The following is a 26,194-nucleotide window of genomic DNA, read 5'->3' as shown; positions in this document are numbered from 1 at the left end:
CTTGGACTACAAGGAGATCAAACCTGTCAATCCTAAAGGAAATCAGTCCTGAATGTTCATTGGGAGAACTGATGCTGAAGCTGAAACTCCAACACTTTGGCCACCTGATGCGAAGAACTGACTCACTGGAAAAGACCCTGATGCTGGGAATGATTGAAAGCAGAAAAAGGGGACGACAGAGGATGAGATAGTTGGATGGCATTACCGACTGGATGGATATGTGCTTCAGCAAGCTCCAGGAGTTGGTGATGGACAGGGAAGCCTGGCGCGCTGCAGTCCACGGGGTCGCCAAGAGTCGGACACGACTGAGCACTAAACTGAAAGGAGGTTGCAGCATCACTGGGTAACGCCAAGGTCCCTTTTATTCCCCTTTCTTTCCCTTGCCTTCAACCTGACTATGGACTTCGGCTGGGGACTGAGCTGCGTAACCTCGGGCAAGCCTCTCAAGAGTCTCAGTTTCCCCGCACGTAACATGGGGAGCCCGGCGGGCCCGCGGTAAGGCTGCCTGGAGGCCTCACACGTCAGCCGCCTGGCGCACAGTAGGCGCCCACCAAGCGCGGGTCCCGCCGGGCCGCCCTAGTCCCGTCCCTCTCGGCCGGCCCGGGCTGCCTACCCTCGCAGATCTGCTCCCACAGGTTCTTGCTAGGTAGCTCCGAAACCTGCACCGGCGAGACAGGCAGATCGAGGGACTCGGGAGACACTACGGGCACTGGCGTCCTGGCGGTGATGCACGACTCGTTGGAGACTGTCCCTTCCAAGCGCTGGGAGCTGCGGCCCACAGCTCCGGGCGCCGCCATGGCAGCGGTCATGGCCGCCGTTTCCACGGCAACCACGGGTCCCAAAAGGCCGCGACCCGGAAGAAACCGTATCTTGCAGGGACGGACCGCCGAGTCGAGATTGACTTCCGGATCACGGCGGCGCGGGCCCTCACGTGGAGGCGGGGAACATTGGCCTTTGGGTGAGTTCGGAGAGCGCGTCGTGGGCGGGACGGAACCGGGACTGGAGACTGGGTCTGGGGACTTGCGCGACGAGCCGAGGGACCGGACGAGGATGACTTGCACTCTCAGATCCACGTCCCCCTCGTCGCCGGTCTGAGGCGCCATCTTCAGGAAGTTCTCCCGCCTTGGAGCTGGACCTGGGACCCGGCGTAATCCCTCCCTCTGTGCGGAAACCTTGGTGCGGTCGGGCGTTTGAGGGGGCAGTCTCCCTTCGCGGCTCCCTTGCTTCCTGTTTGTGAGCCTGCGGTGGGAATTGGGTTTTGGAGCACAGGCTCCAGAGTTCTGCAGGCTGGGTTCGAATCCCTGTTTTATCCCTTACTGGCTTTGGAACCCAGGGCAAGTGAATTAAAGTCTCCAAGTCTCAGTTTGGACGTCTCTGAGATGGGTTATTTACACCGATCCTCACGAGGCTACTGCGAGAATTTGAAAGCGCTTTTGGAGAAAGCATTTTGCGTTCGCAGGAAACGCTGTAAGGTTTATTTACTCTTCCCTTCTTGAAGGAATGAATACACTTGGGATGTCGGGTTTGAAGGGAAGGCTCTTCTTCACTGCCCTAGAGGACAGTGCTGCAGTGTTTTAAAGGGTGGAGCTAGGAAGAGAAAGGGATTAAGTTGGCGACAAACTCCCTTTGACTTCGTTGTTATCAGATCTCTAGACCACTCCTCCACTTGAGGCGCCCTTGACTCCACCCTCCCTGGTTTGGCACCTTCTCCCCCTCCTTTGCAGGCCCGTCTTCCTCTGCCCACCCATTTAAACGTTAGTATTCTCTGAGGTTCTGTCTCAGGCTCCGTTGTTCAAAGCTTACATACCATCCATATATTTATAAATTTACGTCACCCATATCAGCCCAGTCACCTCCAAGCCTCAGACCCACACAGCCAGCTGTCCACCAACATCTCCCCATGGATATCTCGAGGCGTCTGGGGTCGCAGATAGTCACACACGACTGAGCGACTGAACTGAACTGAGCTATTCCAACCAGCCTGTTGCCTCAGTCACTCCTCCGCAGTCACCTCACAACTTCAGATTTTTTTTGTCTTAGGGCTTAGCATTTCCATCCTGTGCTTGCCCAAGCTGGAAACCTCTTCAGAAAGTTTGCCGACAACTGGTAGGCCAGATTTGATGACGTCTCTTACTCTGACTTTACCACTGTGCTTGCTTTTATCACGTGTATCACTGTTAGCACAGCTCTTTCCCATCCACAGCTAGTTGCTTCTTGATGGCAGGGTCATCTTTTGTTCATCTCTGTGTCTCTAGCATCCCTTCCTTCGTTCACTGAGCGTTTATTGAGCACCCATTCTGCTAGATAGAAAGCTGGGCCCTGGAAATACAGCAGACAGCCAGAGGAAGCCTGTGGTTGATCCGTCAGATCTCCAGGTGCTATAGGAGCCATTTAGGAGTGAACTTGAGCTACAGCTCAGGCCTGGCCTGGCTCTTTGAAATAGCTTAGAGTGAGGCACATCCAGCCTCTGGGCTCTGAGGCTGGATGCAGCAGCTCCTGGCCTTTCCTGCCCACTGTCCAAAGCTCCTGTGAGGAGCTGTTTGTTTCTGGATTCCCTGAGTGTCTGCATGTCATCTAGTCCAGGGAGCAGGACCTGGGCTGGTGACCGGAGTGAGAGACTAGTCCACAACTGGAAGCTGAAATGTACTTGAAGGCCCACCAGCACTTTCTCATAGGCACCTTCAGGACAGCCTCCCTCCAAAAAAAAAGAAAAGCTGAGCATTCAGGGTCATTAAATGTTGCCAATTTGTTTGAAAAATTAAAAACATTGAAACAGGCTTGTAGACTGGATATGGCTCCGACCACCACCTGTGAGCCTATGATCTGATCTGGTTCATTGTCTCTTATGGATGGGGAAACTGAGGCCCAGAGAAGCCACTGCTGGGTGGCAAGACTATATGAGTCACCATTTGAACACAGCCATTCTCAGCCCCAACTGGGGCTTCTTGCCATACGTCACTTTTGCTCCCATTCTTAGGTAGGTAATTAGAAGAGAGTTACCTAGGAATAGGGTGGGGCAGTTAATTTCCAGATGCAAAGCAACAGAGCTCTTCCGATGAAGCAAGGTAACAGGTTAATTATATCACAGTTACTACGCCTAGTGAGAATCAGCAAGAAGAGTTAACCTAAGATTTCTGTCCTCTTCATCCAACAAAAGGTAAGCCCCTGGGGGCAGTGCCTGGCCTGTGGCTTGAGCGCAGTTGTTTCAGTGGCTGGCACAGGGTACGTTTCTGTGGAATGAATGATTAGGCTTAAGAGGCTTGAGGAAGGGGGTTAGGAAAGTAATCAACAATCTACCAAGCACTTTCCATGGATTATTGTTTATTCTTTCCAACAGCTCTCTGAGAAAGGACCGGTTATCTCTCCCCATTTTCAGATGGAGAAGTTAAGGCCCGGGGAGGATAGGGGATTGACTTGAGGGATCAGCTTGGATTTATTTGAACCTGAAGCTGTCAGGATTTAAACTTCATTCTGGGGGTTTCCTAGGTGGCCCTAGTGGTAAAGAACCTGTCTGCCAATGCAGGAGATTTAAGAGACTCAGATTCGATCCCTGGGTTGGGAAGATCCCCTGGAAAAGTACATGGCAACACACCCCAGTGTTGCCTGGAGAATCCCATGGACAGAGGAGCCTGGTGGGCTACAGTCCATGGGGTCACAGAGTCGGACACAACTGAAGCCGCTTAGCACACACTGCTTCTTCCATCATATTTCCCATTGCTCCCCGGGAATCGTGCCCATTTTCCAAGCCCCTAACCTTTCAGACCATCCACTCCAAGAAGCGTGGCTCTTGGTCATACCCAGTGGAGTTGTACTCAAAGCCACTTGGCGTGGGATAATTAGTACCATTTCTTTTTTCAGGAATGATCACTAAGGCTCACAAAGGAGAGGTGGGCCTTGGGCTCCCAGAGAAAAAGAAGAAGAAGAAAAAGAAAGTGGTTAAAGAACCAGAGACTCAATACTCGGTTTTAAACAGTGACAATTATTTCGCAGAGGTTTGTCCAAGAGTCACACCACCCTTGAAGGATGTGATCCAAGAGCAGGCACCCAAAATGCCTCTTGTGAAGAAAAAGAAGAAAAAGAAGGGTCACAGCACCGTCTGTGAGGAGCACCTTGAACCTGAGATCACATTACGTGGTGGACAGACTGAGCGGTCACGCAGCCCCAGGACGCAGGCACCTGGTCTGTCTGAGTCCCTCAGTGCGGAGAGGAAGAAGAGGAAGTCCATGTCCCCCAGCTCAAGGGTGAAGACCTCTCCAGACCCCAGACTGGACGAGGAAGTGACCAGAGCTGGCAAGAAGCTCAAAAAACACAAGAAGGAGAAAAAGGCCAAGGAAGCTACAGCCTTCTCAGGCGGGGATCCTTGGTTCTGCGAGGCCGGGAATGCATTGTATACTCACCCAGTTGGGAAGGATGGCGTCCAGGAGCAGGCAGCCTCGGGACAGAAGCGGAAGCAAGGGAGTCCCAGGGAACACAGCGTGAAGATGAAGAAGAAGAAGAAGAAGAAAATCCACTGGGAGGGAGATCCTGCGCTGGCGCACCCTGAGTGCTCCTGGTCCCTGGAGAGCAGCCCTGCGAAAGGAAGTAAAAAGAAGCCAGTCAGAGTTGAAGCTCCAGAATACATCCCCATAGGAGATGGCCCCAGGGCCTCTGTGAAGAAGAAAGTGAAGTCTAAGAAAAGGGTGGAGCAGGCAGACACCGAGGAGTCAGCTCTGAAGAGGAAGAAGAAGAAGAGGCAGGAGAGCAAAGTAGCAGAGGAGCCTTGGGAAGAGGTAGGCTTTCCTTCAGAAGCCGACTGCTTGGGGAGAATAAGGGTGGAAGCTGGGAGTGTGGGTATGTGTGCAATCCGTCAGAAAAGGAGGATTTATTGACACAGATAACTAGAAAGTTTGATAGCTGTCTAGCTTCAGGTATGGCTGGATCTGGGCACTAGTGTAATATCCTCAGTAGTACAGGTATGTATCCCTTGCTATCGAAACTTTACCCAAGTTTTCTGCACTCAGGGTCTGGATTAATAGGATTAAGTTTTTAAATTATTAATAGTACTTAATATTAATAATTATTTTTAATTATTAAACACTTATTAATAGCAATAAGTCTTTCAGATAAATTCCTCTTTCCACTTGCTATCTAAACCTCAGGACCCAAACAGTTCCTGAGGTAATACGATGTCCAGAGCTATCTGAGCTCAAGATACACAGTCTAGGGATTGAATTAAATTTGGATCACAGAAGATGCCTATGTGGCTTTTCCTAGCTCTGTGCTTTGTATCTTTCAATGCTGGTTTTAGTCTCAGGCTCCTCCCCACCCCAGCCCCGAGGTGAGATGGTCCCAGCATCTCCAGGCTTTCGTCATAGTAGCTAAGCCACCCCCAAAGGGAGACGGGCAGCCCCTCCAAAACGATTACAGGAAGCGTCCTGGCACTGGTCTCCCAGCTCTCCACTGGGTCGCACAAAGCAGAAGCCCTGGTCTGAAGCCAGTGGGCAGGGGCTGACGGCGTCTGTCCCACTGGAACCCCACTGTCCGAAGCTGGGGGGAGGTGGTGGTCCTGTTACCAGGAGGAAGGGAAGGGATGGCCGCCTGGTGGAGAAAGCAGAGGTGTGCTGTCCATCCAGAACAGCTTCCGGGATGCGGGCGGGGAGGGAGGAGATGGGCTGAGCATGGGGGCCCGGGGGTGATGTGAGCGAACAGAGCTGTCCAGGGGTCAGCACATGGGACTCGGGGTGCCAGGCGGAGCACACCCGAAGCGCGGAAGTGGCAGTTGTCGCTGCTGAGGACCTCGGGGAAAGTGGCCACCCCGAACCTCACTGTCACAGGGTCCTGCAAGGGGCTGAGGTCACAGAGAGCGTGGCCTGTGCACCCGTGTGGGAGCTGAGACCTGTGAGGGGCCGGGGCCATCTGTGCCCAGGGGGCAGCAGGTGCGGAGACCTGGGAGGAACGAAGGGGCGGGAGTGGCAGGGGCGGGCCGCTGGGGCCTGGCAGAGACTGTAGCAGCCGCAGGGGTCTGGATTTTCATGTAAATAAGATAGGAGCCCGCGGAGGGTTTTGCGGGATGAGGTAGTGTGGTCCAGTTGTGGTGGTTTTACTATTTTTTAACTGAGAGAGAACCGACATAGGGCAGGTGTTGGGGGTGGGGAAGCAGCGGTAGAGCCTGTCCTAGTGGTTCAGGCAGGAGAGAAGGTACTGACTGGAACTCGGAGTTGGGGGGTGCGGGGCATGGTATGGAGGAGGGAACTGGGGGGGCTTCAGGTTCGCTGCAGGGCGGCCAGCCCCCGCCTCTGCCCTCCCTGGCCCCCGCCCGCCCCTCCCCGCATCAGTGGGTCCCTGGCCTTGCTCATGGCCGGTGTGTCACCTGGGAAGTTAGGCGTCGTCTGGCAGGGAAGGTCGTGCTCTCGGCCTGAGTCGGGAGATTTGGGTTAATGTGAGCCTTGTCTCTGAACTGTGCGGTGACCTCGTGTAGCCCCTTAACTGCTCTGAGCCTTAGTTTCTTCACCTGCCAAATAGGTCAGTGCCACAGTTCTAAAGACAGAATTGGGGAGCATGGTGGAAGAGAAGGGCTTCCCAGGTAGCTGAGCGGCCAAGAATCCACCTGCCAACGCAGGAGACGTGGGTTTGATCCCTGGGTTGGGAAGATCCCCTGGAGTAGGAAATGGCAACCCACAGTAGTCTTCTTATCTGGAAAATTCCAGGGACAGGGGAGCCTGGTGGGCTACAGCCCATAGGGTCACAAAGAGTCTACTACGACTTAGCACTAGTGGAAGAGGGGGGAAGGCAGGTGTTCTTTGGTGGGGGGTGGGAGAGGCGGGGTGCTGCAGTCTTGCGTCTTTTCTGGACTCGTCACAGTCTCACCTGCTGGGCTGCCCCAGTGGAGGCCATGGTCCACTTGAGCCTTACTCCCTCCGCCTTCTTTGCAGGATCCCGACACGGACTTGGAGGTGGTGCTGGAAAAGAAGGGCAACATGGACGAGGCGCACATAGACCAGGTACGGCCGGTCCTCATCATCCACCACCTCCCCCAGCACCCCAAGAAACATGCTCGCCTCCTAACCGGCCACAGGATCCTGGTCCCAGAGGCGTCGGGGGCTCCACAGGCCCCCGGGCCGGCCTCTGCCCCACCTCCAGGGGCAGGGAGCCTGTGGCCGCCCTCACTTACTGCTGGGAGAGCCCTTCACCGCCACGGCCTTGGCTGAGGGGCTGTCGGGTCCTGCAGCATCCCGGGCTGAGGTTGTCCTACTCCTAACTGCTGCAGGGGGAGGGGGAACAAGTTCCCCGAACCCGCAGGCTGGGCAGGAGAGACGAGCTCTGCCTGGCCCATGTGCCACCTCCTGGGCTCCTTGCAGCAGCGCGGCTCTTTTTTGTTGTTTTTTTCAACTTTATTTAAATATAATTGACATACAATAACTACACATATTTAAGATGTACAGTTTGATGAGTTTTAACATATGTATGCATCTAGGAAACCAGCTAAGCAGTTAATGAGCATACCCACCATTTCCAGAGGTTTCCTTTTGCCCCTTTGCAATCCATCCCATCCTTCCCCATCCCCGGGTAACTGCTTCTACTCTGTCACTGTGAATTAGTTTATATTTTCTAGAATTTGTGTATAGTTGGGATCATACAGTAGTGCTCTTTTTTAAACAGGCTTCTTTCACTTAACATAATCATTTTGAGATTTATCTATATTGTTGCATGTATCAATAATTTATTCGTTGTTATAGGCTGTCCAGTATTCCTAGTATTATTTGTTTTGATGTTAAAAACATTTTCAATTCTCAACTGAATTGCTTAGATTGCCTTTGGAAAAAAATCAGTTGACTCTGTGTGTGTGTGTGATGTGTGGTGTGGGTCTGTTTCTAGGCTCTCCGTTGAGTTTCACTGATCTGTATATCTGTCTTTATCCTAGTACCTCGATGTCTAGATTACTGTAACTATATAATAAGTCTTAAATCAGGTAGCGTAAGTCTCTGGCATCATTCTTTTTTAAGTTACTTTGGCTATTTCACAGCCTTTGTGATTCTATATAAATTTTAAAATTAACTTGTTGACTGCTACCAAAAAATACTGCTGGGGTTTTGAGTAGGATTGCCTTGAATCTCTAGACCAATTTGGGGAGAATTAATATCTTAACAGTATGAAGCCCTCTGATCCATAAGCATGGCATCTCTGTCCATTTATTTAGGTCTTCGTTCATTCCTCTCAGTAATGTTTTATAGTTTTTAGTGTACAGGTCTTGCACATCTTTTGTCAAGTTTTCCTTAATTATTTTATATTTTTATGCTATTGTAAATAGTATTTTAGTTCAGTTTTTCATTGTTGCATATACTGTGAGTCTGTAGAGATACAACTGTTGTACAGAAGCCTTAGGAGGGGTTGTTCTATTGTGGACCAGCTTCTGCTTTTGTCATGCCCAGATCCTATGTGGGAGCCGGACTTTCCGGAATTGGGATATTTTGTGATCCTGGACCCAAAGGCTTATCAGGACAGCATAGTAAATAACCACATAAATGTGGCCTTGGGCCATTGCTGATGTGGTGACCTTGGCAGTCACCAGCCTCATGACCCCATGTAGGGGGCTGTGACAACCAGGTGAGGCCGCATCGGGGAGGCGCTCAGCAAGGCCTGCCCAAGATCTGCGCTTAGTGAGCGGGAGCCCTTCACCTGCCTGTGCCCTCAGGCCGCATCAGGGAGGGACTGCTGGATAGAAGCCGCAGGGTGTGAAGTGGGCTCGGCCGGGGGTGGCCCCGCTGCTCCAGGAGAGAGAAATGGAGGAGAGCGTGCAAGCCAGCGGTGTACAGGGAGGGAGGCCTACCAGATGTTCATGGAGAATTCCCTGCCTGCTGCCTTTGGGGCCCTTCTCCCTGGAGGAGGGGCTGAGAGGATCAGTGAGATGATGCTGCCAGAGCCCGACTCAAGGCCTGGCACAGACCACGGGCCTCCCAGAACCGGGAGCTCCCCAGCCTCCTGCAGGGCATAGTCACTGGGGGGGGGGGGGGGGGGCTGGGCTGTGAGGCTGGTGGGGCCTCACCCCCCAGGCATAGTCACTGGGGAGGGGCTGGGCTGCGAGGCTGGTGGGGCCTCGCTCCCCGGCTCCTGGCCACTCACGCCACTTGTCCACGCGAGGCTCACCAGCCACCTCTCTGCTTCCTATGAATTTGTGCCTATTAAGTACTTCACAGTTTCTAAGAAAACCGTTTAGGTGACAGATGACCTCAATGCAAGTGAAGCTTTCTGCCTCACCTCTCCGTCTATTTCTCCTGTAAAAAAGTTCATTATGTTAAAAAAAAAAAAGGGTGGGGAAAGCAACCTGAAATCCCACCACCTAATAATAATCGCTGTTAACCCTTTGTTATATTCTTCCAGACTTTCCCTTTGTAACAGTATACCTGTGATTTCAAAGCAGCACGCAGTCACACGCTCTATACTGTTCTTCTCTATCACTCGGCAGGCGCACTGCTTTCCGCTTCCCTGAGCGCACAGCCACTGAAGCTCCACGTGGTTCCCCGCTGGCAGCTGCCTCCCCTGTAGGAATCTGCCATCACTTTCTCTTTCATCCCCGCAGCTGCCATTCGACTTTGTTGTCTGTAGTTTTGAACTACATAAACAGTCACCTCGTCTCAGCCTGTGGCAGATGAGAGGAGGAGAGGCCACAAACTGGGGGCAGCTGAATTACAACTGAACCCTTGGGGGGAAGGGTCAGGCCCTGGAAGCTTCTGTATCCAACTGCAGCGTCATTAATACGCTGACTGCACAGTGTGTGAGGTCCCTGTCTTATGAGCTTATGACTTAGCACAGTTCATTGTGAGAGCGGGGGACTTTCTCACACCAACCAGTGAGTGCCTGACACACTCAGGGTCCCGCAGTTGAGCTAGGTCTGCCGCTGCCTGCCTGGAGACACTGTCAGATCCCTCAGCTGCAGGGCTCAGTCCCACCTGACTGCTCCCCACCCCCACCCCCCCATTCAGATGTCAGTCATAAGCCAGGTCGTCAGCGGTGCCTCACACCAACCAGCTACAGATCAGAGGTTCTAAAGACTTCCTCCTCGGGTTCAATGAATGTGCCAGAGCAACTCACAGAACTCACAGAGGCACTTTACTCGATAGATGACTGGTTTATTCTAAAGGGATATAACTCAGGGGCAGCCGGAAGAATGAGATGCACGGGGCAGGGGCTTGGAGCTGCCATGCCCTCCTGGAGAGCTCCAGTCTCGCCAGATATCCAGGGTTCGCCAACCCGGAAGCTCTCCAAACCCTAGCCTTTGGGTTTTATGGAGACCTCATTACTGATAACAGTTAATTGAATCAGTGGCCATTTGGTGGTTGAACTCAACCTCCACCTCCTGGCCTCTTCCCAGAGGTCAGGGGGGTGGGCCTGCAGGTTTCAACCCTTTAATCTGGTGGTTGGTTCTCCAGGCAACTAGCTCCCATCCTCAGGTGCTTCCCAGAATTGCCTAATTAAAATAACAACTTGAATTGTTCTTCTCAGGAAATTCCTAGGGTTTTTGGAACTCTATGCCAGGAATGGGGATGAGGCTATATATGAATATTTCTTGTTTTATATTTCTTACTGTAGATTACAATATTACGGTTCTCTGTCTCCCAGTTATCCTCTGAGGTAGATGTATTCATCTATTTGAGGATAAATAGACCATGATACAGAAAGATTAACTGACTTACCCAAAAGCACACAACTAGTTAAAGGCGGTGCTAGGATTCAAACTAGCCAATGCCTGTCTCAACAGTCTGTGTTCTTTCTAGAAGATGCTGTCAGCAAGAGAGTTAACCACAATATCCTTTGTATAGCCAGGGCTGTGGGCAGTATATTTTGGGAAAATTTCAACCCCAAATGGCTCTCACAAACAAAAAAGGTTCTAATCCTAAAGGTTGATAAGCTGCTTCTAGTCTAGAAAGATTCATCCTTTTTTTTCCTTGGCCACATCTTGTGGCTTCTGGGATCTTAGTTCCTCCATCAGGGATTGAACCCAGGCTCCAGCGGTGAAAGTGCTGAGCCCTGACCACTGGACCACCGGGGAATTCCCTGGAAGATTCATCCATAAGGAATGGAAAACAAGGATGAATGAGGCATGCCCATCTTAGGCCAAGGGACTGCACCTTTAGATGATCAGAGGGTATTTTTGACAAATGCCTCCCACAGTCTGCAGCAGAACAAAGCTGCCTGAGATACCACCAGACCCCTCAGGTGAAGATCCCTTCAGTCTTCCCCCCACTCCCACCGCATCTCTGTCCTGGCTTTGAAGCTCAAAGGAAACTGTCTCACTGCCCTCTTCCCTTTCCTTTCCCTTGCTCAGGTGAGGCGGAAAGCCTTGCAAGAAGAGATTGATCGTGAGTCGGGTAAGACGGAAGCTTCTGACACCAAGACCTGGACAGTAAGTTTGCCGCTGGGCTCTTTGAGGAGTCTTCAGCGTCCCACCCCCTTCTCACCTTGTGGAGTGGAGGGGCAGGAGGCCAAGTCCCTCTGGCCCAGAGGCAGCCCCAGCCCGCCAGCTGGCTCCCTTCTGCACAGAGCTCGTCCTGAGCTCATTTCCTTCCTTCTGAAAGAGGTGCTTGCCTCCCTTCTGGAGAGCTGGCTGCTTGAGATAAGCTGCCTGGATCTTTACCTCCTCCTCTGGACGGGCGTGGTGTCCTGGGCACCGGTCTCTCGGGGCACATGATGACGAGCCCTTCCCAGCGGTGGGCGGAGCCCTCAGAAGGCTGCTGGCACGGGGGAGGGGGCAGAGGTGGGGGCGTGTGTGGCAGGTCTGGTCCAGTTGGAATAGGAAATTTCCAAAGCAGGGCCGAGGAGATGGGACAGGAGAGCGTATAGCATGGGGCGCGTGATCTGGCTGAAGGGGGGGATGGGAGGGTGCGGTGGGCACTGCTGGGGGGTGTGTGTGTGGGTAAGCGGGGAGCTGGGGTAGAAGGCCCAGTCTGCAGGCCTGAGGCCGAGGAGGGGGCAGAGGAGAGGGAAGAGTACTTGTTAATAGACGTGGATCTGGGGGAAGAGGATCCAGATGACGGGAAGGCGTGTCTGCTTGTGCTGTTTGAAGCTTTCATAGTGTAACACAGAAAACAACAGTTGATTCGAATCTGAAGACCTGAGATCCATTCTGAGCTCGGCCACTCTCTATAGCTGAGACTTGAGCAAGTAACTTCCCTCCTGTGAGCTTCAGTTTCCGCACCTGTAAAATGGGACTGGTGCTCTGGGCCAGTGGCGAATGGAATGCGGCTTGTTACGTGTCCTTCCTCTAGGGTCTCCTTTCTCTCCATCTGCTTGAGCTGGGCGGAGCTGATAAGATTCCATGATTGAGTGAGGAAGGCCAGAAACAGGCCCGCACCACCCAGAGCAGCAGCCCAGCAGCTTTACTGGTGGCCCCGACATCAGGGGGCTGCTCGCAGGCTGGGGTCTTCTGCACATGCTTTAGGTGGCACTGCCCCAGGGCTCAGGGTCTCTTGACTGCTGAGGCGCACGGTGGGCATGTGAGACCGGGTCCCCTCCAGGAGCTGGCTTCCAGGACTGGTCAGCCTCTGCTAGCTCGCTCCTCTACACCAAGTACGAGGTTGTCAAATGTGGCCTCTCAGTCTAGAAATTGAAGGCCTGGGAAGCTGTCTTTGGTCCTGTATTGGGGCCACTGGGAAGCTGGGGGAACTTGTCACCAGTTCACTCAGGACAGCTGTAGTGATGACTGGTTCCTATTATTCTCCCAAAGCTGACCTAGAATTAAGAGCTCAGTTAGCGTTTGGCTTATAAGCAGAAAGTTCCCGGGTGGCACGGAGGTCAGCAGTCCTGATGGGGTGGGTGGGTAGGAGTGGGTACCAAGTGCCAAGAACAGCCAGTTCTTGAGGATTTAAAGCCAACCAGGCATCCTGCTCTGGGTTGCTGGTATCAAGTCTGATCTGAGCCTCACTGAAGCCCTTTTGGGGTGGGGGCGGGTGTTACACCCCCACTTTGCAGATGAGGACATTAAGGCTCAGAGAGGTTAAGTAACTGGATCATGGTAAGACTGGTGGGGTTTGAGCCTGACTCTTCAAAGTCAGTCTTCGTGGGGAGCTGGGTTTCTCACCTCTGCCACAGACTTTGGAGGGGAGTCTTCTGTTGGGCCACTGCTCTGAGGGGCTCTTTTGCATTTTCTCGAACATGGGTGATTAGTGCATGGGTGGTAGAGTGCTCTGGACAGGAATTGGAACCCCGAGTTCCTAGGCTGACTCTGCCTGCAACTCCTGTGACCCTTTACCTCTCTGGGCCTCCACGCCTTTGCTGCTAGAAAATGCAGTGTTTCTGCGAAGCTAAATGCTTTTCAGACTCCCACTTGCACTCTCCACCTCTGCCTCAGGCTGGCGAGGTGTGTCTGCTGACTGCCGTGAACCAGGGGAGAAGGAGTTAAGCAGACGGGCAGCTTGGTGTGAAAGGTGGCTCTGGTGAGGGCCAGACCTGAGACCAGTCCTGCAGGATTACCGAGTAGGCCTGAGGCCCCTCCAGCTGCAGACCTCCATTTCCTCATCCGTGGATGGGGACCCAACAGCACTCCTCACAGGGCTCTGGTTGGAATTAAGAAGTAATTCCAGTAAGCCTTTGATCATCTGGATCCTCCCTGGCTGGGGGCTGGGGAAAGACCGGGGCTTTGGAAGCCAGGAGAGTAACCACCTGTTTTCTCTTACCACAGGGAACCCAGTTTGGCCAATGGGATACTGCTGGTTTTGAAAACGAGGAGCAGAAACTGAAATTTCTCAAACTCATGGGTGGCTTTAAAAATCTGCCCCCTTCCTTCAGTCGCCCATCCACCACGGAGGCCAGGCCCAACATGGCTCTCAGCAAGAAGGCGGCCGACACCCTGCAGCGGAACCTGCAGCAGGACTACGACCGGGCCCTGAGCTGGAAGTACAACCGGGGCGCCGGGCTCGGCTTCTCCACGGCCCCGGCCAAAGTCTTTTATATTGACAGGAACGCATCCAAGTCAATCAAGTTTGAAGATTAAACTCTGCTGTCTCGTCCCCCCAAAACACCCAACGTTGCTTTTATTGTTCTGTCAGGCAGATGAAAGCCATAGGACAGTTGTCTCGAATCAAACTCCTGCGAAGGTTAAGGACAACTGTGTTGATGTGCTTGGACAGACTGGGGTGAGGGCAGCTCCTTTCAAGAGCCAGGAGAACATGTTGAGTGGCTCCTGTTTTCTGTGTGACGCGTCCATTCCTGTTGAAGACAGTGAGTAAAACCAGCAGGAGTGTGCACTTGTCGAGGGCGTCCTGGGTGCCAGGCACTTACATGTCTCCCCTGCATTCATGTATTTAATCATCATGATTCTGAAACAGGTGCTATTATTATCCTCATCTTAGGAAATGGGGTTCTGGGATGAGGAAACTGGGGTTCAGGGATAAAGTAATAACATTGCCTGGGGTCACTCAATGAGTTAAGTGCCAAGTGTACTTTTGTGCCCCAAGGCCTGTGTCAACTATTCACTACAATGAATGTCCACTCTAGGGAATTTCACCCAAAATACTCATTGGGATTAAAATGTCTTTTGATTGAAGAAACAGAGGCTTATTACATGTCTACATCTCAAACAGGAAGTGGGATTAATGTAAAAAAGCAAGCTTGTTTCCCCTCCCCCTTGTTGGAGTAGCCACAGGCAGAGAGGCTCTGGATTCCCACCAAACAGATGTGGCTGAGCTGCCTCTGCTGCTGGGAAACTGTTTCTAAACCCATCTTGCCTTTTGCAGTCTGTGTTCCTTCCATCCCCAGGGCTGTGCTGGGATTTAATCTTACTTGCTTTAACTGGATTCTAAGCAAGGCATTTAAGAGAGCAATTGGCTAATCCTCCACACGCACGAATGGCATGTTCTTTCCCAGGGACGTGTTTATTGGATTCTTTGCAACCACAAGGAAGAGAATTCTAGGTGACCTCCATGGAGGAGGTCGAATGTCAGGAGGCAACAGACGGGGGGTGACAGGGCGCTGCCTCATCGGTCTGGGAACAGGGTTTCCAAAGCTTTGATGCTGCAGCCAGCCTCACAAACTCCCAGTACCCCGAGTGACATGTGACCACCTTCTCTGCATTCACCTAGCATCTTGCGTCCCAAAATACAACTTCTGCTTGGGCCTTTTTCACACCACTTGGCTTGAACTTCCCCTCCAGACATGCTATCTCAGGCGGGCCTGGACAGCCAGGGAATTCAGTCTCACATGGGCAGGAGTCCTGTGTAGGGGGTTGATTCCGCTTCCCATGAAGGAAACAAATGTTTCCTCTCTGCTCCACCATCCTACCTTGGCTTCATCAGCTTGGTGGAAAGATGGCTGTAGCAATTGCATACAGCAAATCAAGACACTAGACCATTACAGAGGGAGAAGAGAAAGCTTCTTGTGGTTCAAGGAAACTTCCAGAAGCCCTTTTGTCATAACTCGTTGCCCAGCATTGGGTGCCCAGTGCTGCCCACCCATTCTTGAGCCAGCCCCTCGCATGTGGAGGGAAATTCTCAGGCCAGTCAGGAAGGAAGACTGAGGTTCAGATGCTGGCAAGGTGAACGTGGGTCCACTACTGCCCCAGTGGGCAGAGGTGAGGCCAGTCTGCCTGGGCCCTGACCAACAACCACTGGCCAGGTCTGGAGTCCCGCTTACCTGTGTTAGCCGTGATTCTGGTGGGCCACCTCCCACAGAACCTGAATGTGGCCCTCCACGGATTCAATCTTGAGATACATAATGGAAGAGGCCTACAAGGTGAGGTTCTGCATTGAGTTAGCTCTTCAGGGCATGTCCTCTTCCGACAGCGGTGGTCTTGATCCACACCCCAGGAATTTGCCCAGTGTGAAAGGAACCAACGTCTCTGATCCCTGTGTCTTGCTAATAGCTCATGTCACAGTTTGGGCCTGCTTGGCTGTCAGGAAGGACCGTGCCCACCCATCTACTGTGTGATTCTGGAGAGCAGGTGAGCAGTTGTCCCCCACCTGTCCCCATTATGGTCCCTCTCGTTAGGGGTGTGACGGTCAGGCCTTTCCCCTCTTGCCGTTCAATGTGTACAGTCTCTCTGTGATAAGATTTGACTTTCTAGCACCATATGGCTGAAGAGTTCCTCTTGGCTTGGGAAGGTTTATTAAAGTCTGTTCCTGAAGCAGGGTCTAAGCAGAGAAGGTTGGACAGCCAAGACGGCAGGATGCCAGGTGTCCTCAGATTGAACGTGGCCTTGTCTCGGCTGCTTGCCTAGGTGCAGACCATGCTGCTCTAGTGACGGCTCCAGCTCTGAGGTTAACTGGGCCTCGCTGTCCTTTTGTAAACTGAACAACATTGTCTTGAGTCGCCCCTCTCCGCTTTGCCCCATGTCCTGGGTCCTCCTCAAGCTGTCTTCAAGGTTTTTTTTTGGTGTGATTTCCCATGTTGTTCATTTGTTGATTTTGTGTAGCACACAGCCTGTCTCCACTGGAACAAGGCAGTTTTTGGATTTTCACTCAGAATCTGGGAGAGGTGGGTGGGGGTGTCTGGTATGTAAGCACAGCCAAGGTCTTAGCTGAATATGTAACAACCCTGCTCTCAAACATTGGCCTTTTCTCCCTTGGGGATTTCTCAGACTGATCCTCCTTCAGTATGGCAGGGCCTTCCCTCCTTACGATTGCCTTTATCCAGCTGTTCCCAAACCTCAGGATTCTTGACCACTTTATTCCTTGAGGTGATTTCCTCTGTTTCCCACTAAGCTCCTCCCTGAGGCCACCCTTCTGCAACTAGATTGGCCCATTAAAAGTATCTGCCAGATTAGAGTTCTTCCCTTAAAAATTGTGTGTTCAGCTCTACAAACAGAACTGTTTAGGTTCTATGCACCCCCGCAACCCCCCGCCCATCCCAGTCCTCATCACTGGAACCTGTTAATACGTTGTGATGCAAAACCAACAGGAGTTTAAGGTAGCAGATGGAATTAAGGTTGCTAAGCAGTATGGTTTGACTGGGCCTACCCAGATAATCCAGGATTAAAAGTATCAATAGAAGACAGAGACAGAAGAGTCAAGAGATTTGTAAGAAACACTCAACAAGCTGTCACTAGTTTGAAGATGAAGGGACCCCATGCCAAGGCATGTGGGTGGCCTCTAGAAGCTGGGAAAGGCAGGAAAACTGATTCTCCCCTAGAGACTCCAGAACGCAACACCTTCATTTTGAAGGAAAGGCCACTGGACTTCTGACCAGTAGAGCTATAAGGTGATAAAACTGTGACATTTTAAACCCCTAAGTGTGGCAGTTTAAAGCAGCAATAAAAAAATTAATACAGGTGTCATTCAGAAGTTTTCATTTTTACCTTATTTCCTAAAAATTTTCTTTTTCTTCTGGTTCCATCATTCTTCACGATTGTAGACCTCATGCCATGTAGGCTGCAGTCTTCAGAGACTGGGTTATGTAGTTAACAGGCTGGGGAACCCACACGAGAACACAAAATCTCAGCTTTCACCTGGGCCAAGGTGACGTGTCAATCAGAAGCTGCTTTGGTGTAACGTATCCCTGACCTAATGTGAAAGTCCGAGTCCAGGTTAATGGACGAGCAGTAGGAATTCACTGACTCAGGCTTGGGCACTGATGCCGTCTGCTATGTATAGACTCAAACTAGAAGAAATGACTTAAAAGTGCATAATTTGAATTTGCCAATTGACTTTCATATGAACAGTATCATATAGTAAAAGTGGTATAGGAGATGATTTTAATGGAATAATCTTGTGTAATAAAGGCCACTTGGGAACATTTGAGCACTGCCACCATGCCTTCTCAATGGGTTTTCTTCAGTACACGCCGCTCTTCACTGGAGGCCATTTTCTCAGCAGAATTCTTGGGTTGGGGGTGGGGTGAGGGTCACTGTTAAGCTGGCAGAAAATTCACAGCATGTTCTTGGTCCCAAACTATTCAGTTAAAACATGAGTTTATATAAATTTTTAAAAATTATTTTAGCTACTTCTGTGCAAACTGTAATCAGGCTTTTCACAGAGTAGAAGTGAAATGTAGTCTGCTCAGTGGATACCTTCCAAAAATACAATGGTTTGGGGGCACTTTTAATCCACAGCTTGGATGCATTTTCCTACACAAAGGTTCTAGGCTGTGAGTCACCACTACCACCAATATTCATGATCTTACTGATTCAAAATAAAATGTCGGTGGAAGCTCATTAGCGGTAATACAAGAATCAAACTCCATCAAACTAGTAAAAAAAGCAGACTGAATCACATGCTGTTTAGGGTTAGGGCTGCAAGAAAACCAGACAGTATGTTTAGACACATACTGAGGATGTTTAGACACATTCTCTTCTGGACGAGTGAGAGTCAGTGGTAATTAAATGAACAGTCATGAACATAAATATTCCTTCAGGGAGGTTTATTCAGTTACAGTATATTTTCCATTGAAGCCCCAAAGAATCTTAAATCTGACTTGTTTTCCTCCTTTAATCTATAAGCATATTTAAAATCCAATCAAGAGCCGGTTTTGACATAAAGCAAATCGGGGAAAGGGCACAGTGACTTTCAAAGTGGACTGCTTTTCAAGGTTATTTTTTCAATTAACTTTCAATTAAACCTTCCCGAAAAGAGAGATGTTACTTGCATCCTCTGTTTTTCTCTAAAGGCCCATCTGAAGGCCAGTTGTGCAAAGAAACAGATGCCGCGCTCAGTGAGCAGGAATAGATTCGAATACTCTTGACAGCTCCCACTTCACTTCACTGGCAGAACAGCAGAGAAACCAATCTGTATGTGTGTAAAAATGAAAACAAAAATACAAAACAGGTCTTTTCTGGATTGGCATCAGAGACCCTGGAGTCAGGTCCTTGTCTGCAGAGGGAGCCTGAGGGCCAGCTCAGTCAGATGCCCCATGTCGGGCTGCTTGCTCTGCTTCTTGATGTATTCCAGAGTTTTTACCTAGGAGGAAAGAGAAAGACTTGTTTCCTTTGTGGTTCATAGTTCTCAAGGCTCTGACAAATCAGCCATATTGTGAACTTAAGCTTTTTTTCTTAGAGAGGCGAAGAAGCCAGCAGCTTTTAAATAAGACTCCTTAGATTACAACTTGCTCTTAAAATCAAGAATTACTAATGTTTTCATACATGCAGCTCTTATTTACAGGGAATTAATACCGTAACTCAGTGGTCCCTTGGTGCTAGGATCCTCAGCTGATACCAAACCAAGGGTACACAATCCTTTATAGAAATTGGTGTAGTATTTCCATGTAACCTTCATACACCCTCCAGTATACTGAAATCATCTCCAGGTTATTTATAATCCCTACTATAAATACTACGTCAGTAGTTGCAGATACACGACCAATTCAGGTTTTGGAAACTTTCTGGAGCTTTTTCCCCTGGATATTTCTGAGCCGTGGTTGGTTGAATCTGAGGGTGCTGAACCTGTAGGTATGGAGAGCCGTTTGTCCTTTGTAGGGCCTGGCACCTTCCTGGAAGGGGAGGCGGGGGCTGCCCCGAGACCGCCCGTGCTGGGCCAGCGGGCTTGCGTCACTGGCCGGGACAGCCGTGCCCGCTGGCTGCTGAGGGCCGCCCGCCCCGCCCCGCGCCTCACCATGGTCCTGGTGTCCACACAGCCGTGCCTCTGTGCCAGGTGCCACAGGCTGACGGACAGCTGGTTGAGCCTGTTGTTGCGCAGGTCCCCGTGGGCCAAGATGCTGTTAAAGAACGAAAGGCCCAAAGAGCTCTGGCGCTTTAAGGCCTGAAAAGGAAAAAAGAGGTTACTCTCTGGCACTGGCTCAGACTCGCCCCAGCATTGACGCTGCCTGAGGTGCCAAGGCCAGCTCTGCCATGGATCTTCTGCAGGGCGAGCTGCTTAACCTCCTGGCTTCATCTGTAGAAGAATTAAGGTAATACCAGCTCGCAGGGTAAGTGAGACTAAGAACGAGATGCTGTGTGGGGCATTACTCATGGAGTGCAAGCAGAAGGCAGTGATGGTCTCATGGGACTCGGTGCTCAGTGGGATAATGACATAGGCCAGCAGAGACCGGCCTTCTTGCTTTAATGCCAGTACCAGAGGTGAAACAGGTCTCTCACAGATGTGTCCTCAAGCCACCAAAGTTCCTGTCATTATTCCTACTCTCTGGCTGCCAGGAATAAAGACAAGAGACCTCAGCTCCCTGTGAACACTTATAAGAACAGGCAAGAATACTAGAGTGGGTTGCCATTCCCTTTTCCAGGGGATTTTCCCGACCCAGGGATCAAACCTGGGTCTCTAGCACTGCAGGCAGATTTTTTACTGTCTAAGTCACCAGGAAAGCCCACAAGAACCACTGGAGATGCTTAACACCAGATCCTTCCCCTCTTGCTCAATGATCTGATGTGAGAGGTACTCCAACAAGGAAAATCTAACCAAACTATCAGAGGAGACCAAGCCTGAACTCCGGCTTTAAATAGGAAAGGAAAAAGGGAAACTAAATCTCCAAAACGCAGCAGGCCCAGGACAAAGGATGCCAGCTCCCAAAGGTAAACAGAGGCACCTGGGAAGGCCCAAGTCAGCAGGTGGGCCTGAGCAAGGACCAAGTCAGATCACAGGTCTGTGTGGGCCCTTGAGAGCTGACGCCCGGGCCTTTGCTGGGTGCTCTTGGCAAACATCAGTGCTGTCAGGAGCCTTGAGGGTCTGCTTTGCACAGTGTGGGGTACAGGGCCCTGCACTGTGCCAGGCATGAGCTCCGTGCTTTACACAACTTACTTCATCTTTACAACAACTCTTTGTAGGTAGGTAGGATTCTAGAGCTGTCCTCCAGGATCCCACCCCCTGGTTATTCAAACAGTAATCTAGGTGCTACTGTGAAAAGACTTTGCAGGTGTAATTAAGGTTATGGACCTTAGGGAGATAATCCTAGATTATTGGGTGGGCCCGGTCTAATCATTAGAGCCCTAAAAAGCAGAGACATTTCTCAGGCTGAAGAGACAAGTTAGCGGAAGAGGAAAGCAGAGGAAAGGTGCTGCAGAAAGGGAGACTAAAGAGATTCAAAGCTTGAGAGGGACATGACCCACCACTGCTGGCCTTTAGGAGAACTGAGGTGGCCAACTCGAATGAGCTGGGAAGGAGATTCTTCCCAGTGCCTCCTGGTTAGAGCCCAGCCAGTCAACACCTGATGTCGGCCTTGGGAAACCAGGAGCACAGAAACTGGCCCAGCCAACACTGACTTCTGACCTCCCAAACTGTGAGATAATAAACGGGGTTTAAAGTTTGGGGTGACTCAAAGCCATAACAGGAAACCACTACATTCCCATCTTGCTGATGAGGTCAGAACTTCAGGAACTTCTTCAAGGACCGCAGCTAGCAAATGCAGAGTGAGGCTCTGAGCTCCAGTTGTCCAGTTCTGAGCCTGTGCAATTCACACCCAACCCAGATTAAAAGATGTTCCCCAAGACCCATGGCTAGCATCACATTATGGATCCAAAGAGCTTCCCAGGTGGTGCAGTGGTGAAGAATCCACCTGTCAATGCAGGAGATGCAACAGATGCAGGCTTGATCCCTGGGGCGGGAAGGAAGATCCCCTGAAGAAGGGAATGGCAACCCACTTCAGTATTCTTGCCTGGAAAATTCCATGGACAGAGGAGCCTGGTGGGCTACAGTCCACAGGGTTGCAAAGAGTCGACAGGACTGCGCACAGCACAGATCAGGGATCAAACTCTGAAGAGGCCAAGAGATTTGCCCAGTGCAGCTACAGATTCATCCAGGGAAGTAGGCATGGTCTGAGGTGGTTTAGAACAATACATATTTTTCCTGCTTTCTTCAAACAACCTATTAACTGTCCATCCTTCCATGTGTGGCGCCTACAGAGCAGCAGACTCTGTGTTAACTGCTGAGCCAACTTAGTCATCCCCTCCTGCCGCCCTCTCCCAGGTGAGAATTTCAAATCTAGTGGAGAAAAAAAGCAAGACAATAAAACTGCCAAGGGGCAGCTAAGAATGCAGTTGGGTGAGGGTGTCGTGTGACAGTGAAGAGACTCAGGCCCCCCAAAATTGAGCCTGCCCTGGCAACAGCCTGGACCAGTGACCATCACAGCAGCAGCTGACCCAACTGAACAACACTGCCGTCAAAGGGAGGGGTCGTGCTGTCGGGTCCCCACCTTGCAGGTGTGGAGGGAAGGCGGCAACCACCTGGCCAGCAGATCACTAACTGGCTGACCACTGCCTACTTTGGGCTCCTTTGTTTAATCAGACAATGAGCTTGCCCCTGCCGGGAACCGGGCAGAGATCATCCAGTGGGTTCCAGTCTATCCTGCTCTCCCTTTAAACTGGAGATGCCTGGAAACGAGGGCCCTGACTTCTACTCAGGTCCAGAGGACCAACCTCAAAGAAAGTGCTCAAATAAGATTCTTCTGAGAGGTGCCTTTTAACTACATTTCCTGGAAGCAGGGCAGAGTTTTAAAAAGTCAAACAAGGAAAACAGCATCTCACTGGCTTTTTCTCTGTTCTGTATCTTCTCAAGCATTTTACCCTACAAGCCCAGTTTTGCATGTGTTTTAAATGAAAACATTAAAAATGAAATCATTAGAGAAGGGTCTGGGAATGAGCAGGCAGGCTGCCCGACATGCAGAGAGACCCAGGAAACTGTGAACACGGGAGAGAATCAAACCCAGGCCTCAAGCCCCTCCAGTCTCCACAGAGCTTTTCAATAGAAAGGGGCTGCTTTTGATTCTTTGCCTAGGGGAACTGTCACTTCCAGGAAGTTGTAAGGGTCTGGCGTGGTTCCCAGCTTCACCACACCCAAACAAACAGCTTCGTGAAGCGCGTGACTAGAGCACGGCTGGCTCCTTCACGTGCGGGTGGAGGGCAGCTCGGAGGCAGGGCTGACACCAGTCAGTGCTGAGAGGTGAGGCACTCAGCTCGGGCGCCAGCGCAGGGCTTTCACGGCGCCGAGCTTGGCTCCCCCACAGCAGAGAGAGCTCAGAGCGCTCCTGCTCCAGGCTCTAGAAGCCTCTGCCCCCCAGGGCCGCCTGTGCCGAATCTCACAGCACATTGTTAAAATGAAGGATGACGTGTTCCATCTTAGCTTGGTCCACCCATGTTTTTCCCAATAAATGTGCATATATGGACAGACACTTTCAGTGAGCATCCCTGGTATTTATATGGGTTGAAATGTCCTTCGGAAACATTCCAGCCCTGCTATTCCTTCAGAAGTATTTCAGCTGTTATCACCATCAATGCCTCCTCCCCCAAAAGAAAAAGAGACAAGTTAAAATAGTTGCAGGTTATATGGCTCTGGGCTCATTTTTATTGTGAGCCTGGAGGTCCTAGACTGTGGTCGTTTATGCTGTCAGCAGCCACCTCTGATTAGACCCAGCCTGTGGCATCAGAGTGAAGAAAGGCATTTTCAATTAAATACACAGCCCTGCTCTGGCAGGAAGCAAGAGCCAGGGCCCATGTTTGCAGGGATTGGGAAGGTGCTAAGGATCCTTCAGAGCAGGGGAGCAGAAGGGACGTGACCAGTTTGGTCAGTGCAGACAGAAGGTGAAGAACTCCCCTTTCTTCTGCAGGGTGGTGAGGGCTCTCTCAGAAAGCCGCCAACTGCAGAAACCAAGTTGACACCATTCAAAAAAGGCCTTCTGATTGGAGGAGGGGAGTTACCTCTTCTAACTAGGGTTCCAATGCTGCTCCCTCCACTGACAGCCAACACTCTCCATGCATGAATTCCCCCAGAGTTCTGCAGCCCTGCACCCCGTGGGTCCCAGGTCAGTGGGACCCACCTACAACCCTCCCATCCCTGGAGAGGGCTCTAGGAGGCACTTGGGGCCCCCAGGGTGGCAGTGGTTCTGGGTTTTCCATCTGCCCTCTGGACTGCTAACCTTAAGGCTGGCCCTTTACGCTGTGCCCCTGACCTTGGTAGTGGCCACTGGGGAATGGAGTCTGGAAAATGCTCCACTCTTTCTCGGACCTGCTTGAATACCCTGGAGAGAATAAGAACCCAGGACATATATGTATGTTGTGTGTGTGTGCACTCACAGCTACAGAATATTCTTGTGGCTTTGTGTTGGGGTGGGGAAGGGCGGGAAGGGCAATGGTGGCATGCTATACAGTCCTAGACGTGAATAAGAAATAAATTAAAAATCCAGTTTGATCTTATTTTGTCTTCAAAGGATTTGGTGGATGGGGGTACAGAAGCAAATCCTAGGAAAGTGAGACTCCAGGTTGGAAAAAAGGGAGCTGGGGAAGTGTGTGGAAGGAAGGGGAGGGCTGGGAACCAAGCAGTCTGAAATCTGTCCTGGGTCTGGGAAAGGGAACTGGAGTGGGGTGGGGGTGAGTGGCAGTGAGAGAAAATAGGAATCTGCTAGGGTGGGATCAGGAACAAGGTGTCAGGTTGTCTCATGCTAGATGGGATTTTAAAAAATTGAAATGCTCAGAGATGCAAGCAGACAGCTTGGAATGACAAAGAACAAGATTTGGGGTGGGAAGGGGGTATGGCAGGGGGGAACACAGAAGCAGAAAGTCTGGCAACAACTGTCCCGGGGAAGGACACAGGGAAAGGTCAGGCACTGGCTTTGACCTAAAGTGAAGTGAAAGTGTTTGTTAGTTGCTCAGTTGTGTCTGACTCTTTGTGACCCCAGGTTCCTCTGTCCGTGGAATTCTCCAAGCAAGAACACAGGAGTGGGTTACCATTCCCTTCTTCAGGGGATCTTCTCAATCCAGGGATCGAACCCAGGTCTCCTGCATTGCAGGCAGATTCTTTACCATCTGAGCTACCCTGCCAACCTCCCCACCTTGAATACACAACAGGTATCAGTCTTAATGTCTGAACAACCATCCCCAACAAGCCTAAGACAGGGCTTCTGGGATCCATCTGTCACCCACATGTTTGAGCTGAAGTTGCAAAACTGGAATACTGGGGAAGGATACCAGGTAGTTATTTAGACTGTAGGATAACTTGGAAATTATTTTGAAATTAATCAACCATCTATCTATATGGAAAATACGGGAAAAACCACTCTGAAAAGGCAACAGCTGATAAAAGAACACATTCAGGGATCAGAGCATGGGGTCTAGAACATTGTCTTGACCACACTGCATAGCTGCCATTCTAGGATCAGTTTCTCTAAGGTATAAAGGGTAACAGCCGTCCCCACTCACTGGACGGTCATGAGACTCGGCTGAAACAATGCATACAAAGCTCTCCACACTACACTTATTAAAAGAGAGGCTGGAATGGGAATCCCCTGGTGGTCCAATGGTTAGGACTCCAAGCTTTCACTGTCAAGGGCGTGGGTTCAATCCCTGGTTGGGGAACTAGCAAGCCGCGATGCGCAGCCAAGGCAGAGAAAAACACAACAGAAAAGCTAGGAAAGCACAGCCTGTTGCCGGGGCTGGGTGACACCACATGCCACTTTCCACTTCCATAAGCGGAAAGGCCTCACTGAGGAGGGCAGTGCAGTGGTAAGGATTCAGGCCTGGGGGCTGGGCCAGGAACCCTGTTCTGTCACAACCAGAGGAAACCGGGGGCTCTGGAAACCTCTCTGAGCCTCGGTTTTCTTTCCTGTTGAAGGAGAATAAAAACAGCACACACATCATAGGCCTGTTGAGGGTGTCCGAAGAGCTGAGGTGTGCAAGTACAGGCTATTATCACTCAGCATGCTCAGGCTGAGCACCCGCTGCATGCCAGATTTCAGGGGAGGATGCTGAGGTGAGGGACAGAGGGATCCCAGGACCCCGTCTCCGGCACAGGCAGGTCTCCAAGACCCAGGTCTCCAGGGCCTGGCCACATGGAGCTTACATTCTGGTGGGGGCAGCAGGTGACTAACAAGTGAACACGCACACACAGTGTTTCAGAGCACGCCCAAGCGCCACAGGGACACACACAGAGATTCAGAGGGATGCAGGAGGGCGTGGCTGCTTGAGACAGGGGTCAGGGAAGGCCACTCTGAGGACGTACTTGAGTTGTGACTATAATGATGAGCGGGGTGGCCAGGGGAACCCCGGGTGGGGAGGCGCAGTGCAGGCAGAGAAAACGGCAGCAACAAAGGCCCTGGGGCCCCCGATGAACAGTCTTCACATAAGCACACTACTCTCAGGACAAAACAGTGTCCAAGCACCCTGGGAACCTGTGATTTTGGGGCAAGTGGCGGGGGTAGGGGGGGCAGTGAGCACCCACCTCATCCTTGGCCAAGGTTTTCAGATGCTCCAGGATCTGAGCCATCACCGTCTCGCACAGCTTGTTGTTTTCAGCCAGAAACTTGGCGTCTCCCCCATAGAGGCTGTCGTTGGAGTCGACTGATGGAAGAAACGAGGGCT

The 26,194-nt window shown here is 51.2% G+C and overlaps 3 protein-coding genes across 7 annotated transcripts in view; 1 reads left to right on the top strand and 2 right to left on the bottom strand.

Annotated features, from left to right (window-relative positions):
• IQCK (IQ motif containing K) overlaps nucleotides 1-474 on the bottom strand; it is a 149,321-nt gene extending 148,847 nt beyond the window's left edge. Inside the window, exons 1-2 of the mRNA XM_043915523.1 lie at nucleotides 468-474; nucleotides 206-256 (exon numbers count right to left, since the gene is read on the bottom strand). Coding sequence (XP_043771458.1) covers nucleotides 206-256; nucleotides 468-474 — 58 coding nt within the window. The remainder of the gene's footprint in view (nucleotides 1-205; nucleotides 257-467) is intronic.
• A 147-nt stretch (nucleotides 475-621) lies between these two features.
• On the top strand, nucleotides 622-17,242 carry KNOP1 (lysine rich nucleolar protein 1). Of its 4 annotated transcripts, none has more exons than XM_043914435.1 (5): nucleotides 622-958; nucleotides 3,859-4,769; nucleotides 6,912-6,980; nucleotides 11,303-11,380; nucleotides 13,655-17,242. In XM_043914435.1, exons 1-5 carry the CDS (start codon nucleotides 727-729, stop codon nucleotides 13,964-13,966), a joined length of 1,602 nt encoding a protein of 533 aa, XP_043770370.1. In that variant the 5' UTR covers nucleotides 622-726; the 3' UTR covers nucleotides 13,967-17,242. The 4 variants fall into 4 exon arrangements, with proteins under 4 accessions (XP_043770370.1, XP_043770374.1, XP_043770371.1 ...); XM_043914439.1 differs by lacking the exon at nucleotides 622-958 and adding an exon at nucleotides 982-1,162; XM_043914436.1 differs by lacking the exon at nucleotides 622-958 and adding an exon at nucleotides 982-1,176.
• Nucleotides 17,243-18,309: 1,067 nt separating this feature from the next.
• The window catches only part of VPS35L (VPS35 endosomal protein sorting factor like), a 141,160-nt gene continuing 133,275 nt past the window's right edge, over nucleotides 18,310-26,194 (bottom strand). For both annotated transcript variants that reach the window (XM_043914434.1, XM_043914433.1), the window contains 3 exons: nucleotides 26,055-26,173; nucleotides 19,512-19,658; nucleotides 18,310-18,860 (listed from right to left, as the gene is read on the bottom strand). In XM_043914434.1, coding sequence (XP_043770369.1) covers nucleotides 18,762-18,860; nucleotides 19,512-19,658; nucleotides 26,055-26,173 — 365 coding nt within the window. In that variant the 3' untranslated portion in view covers nucleotides 18,310-18,761. The remainder of the gene's footprint in view (nucleotides 18,861-19,511; nucleotides 19,659-26,054; nucleotides 26,174-26,194) is intronic.

The sequence above is a fragment of the Cervus elaphus genome, chromosome 10 (assembly GCF_910594005.1).
Source record: "Cervus elaphus chromosome 10, mCerEla1.1, whole genome shotgun sequence".
Lineage (NCBI taxonomy): Eukaryota > Metazoa > Chordata > Mammalia > Artiodactyla > Cervidae > Cervus > Cervus elaphus.
The sequence above is the reverse complement of the archived record's forward strand: the minus strand, read 5'-3'. Positions and strand labels throughout refer to the sequence as shown.

What these genes read in the sequence shown, in the direction of transcription:
- KNOP1 (XM_043914435.1), top strand. Translation starts at nt 727, where the DNA reads ATGCACGACTCGTTGGAGACTGTCCCTTCCAAGCGCTGGGAGCTGCGG. An exon ending in CAGAGGAGCCTTGGGAAGAG is followed by an intron (nt 4,770 to 6,911) that starts GTAGGCTTTCCT and finishes CCTTCTTTGCAG; the next exon opens with GATCCCGACACGGACTTGGA. An exon ending in CTGACACCAAGACCTGGACA is followed by an intron (nt 11,381 to 13,654) that starts GTAAGTTTGCCG and finishes CTCTTACCACAG; the next exon opens with GGAACCCAGTTTGGCCAATG.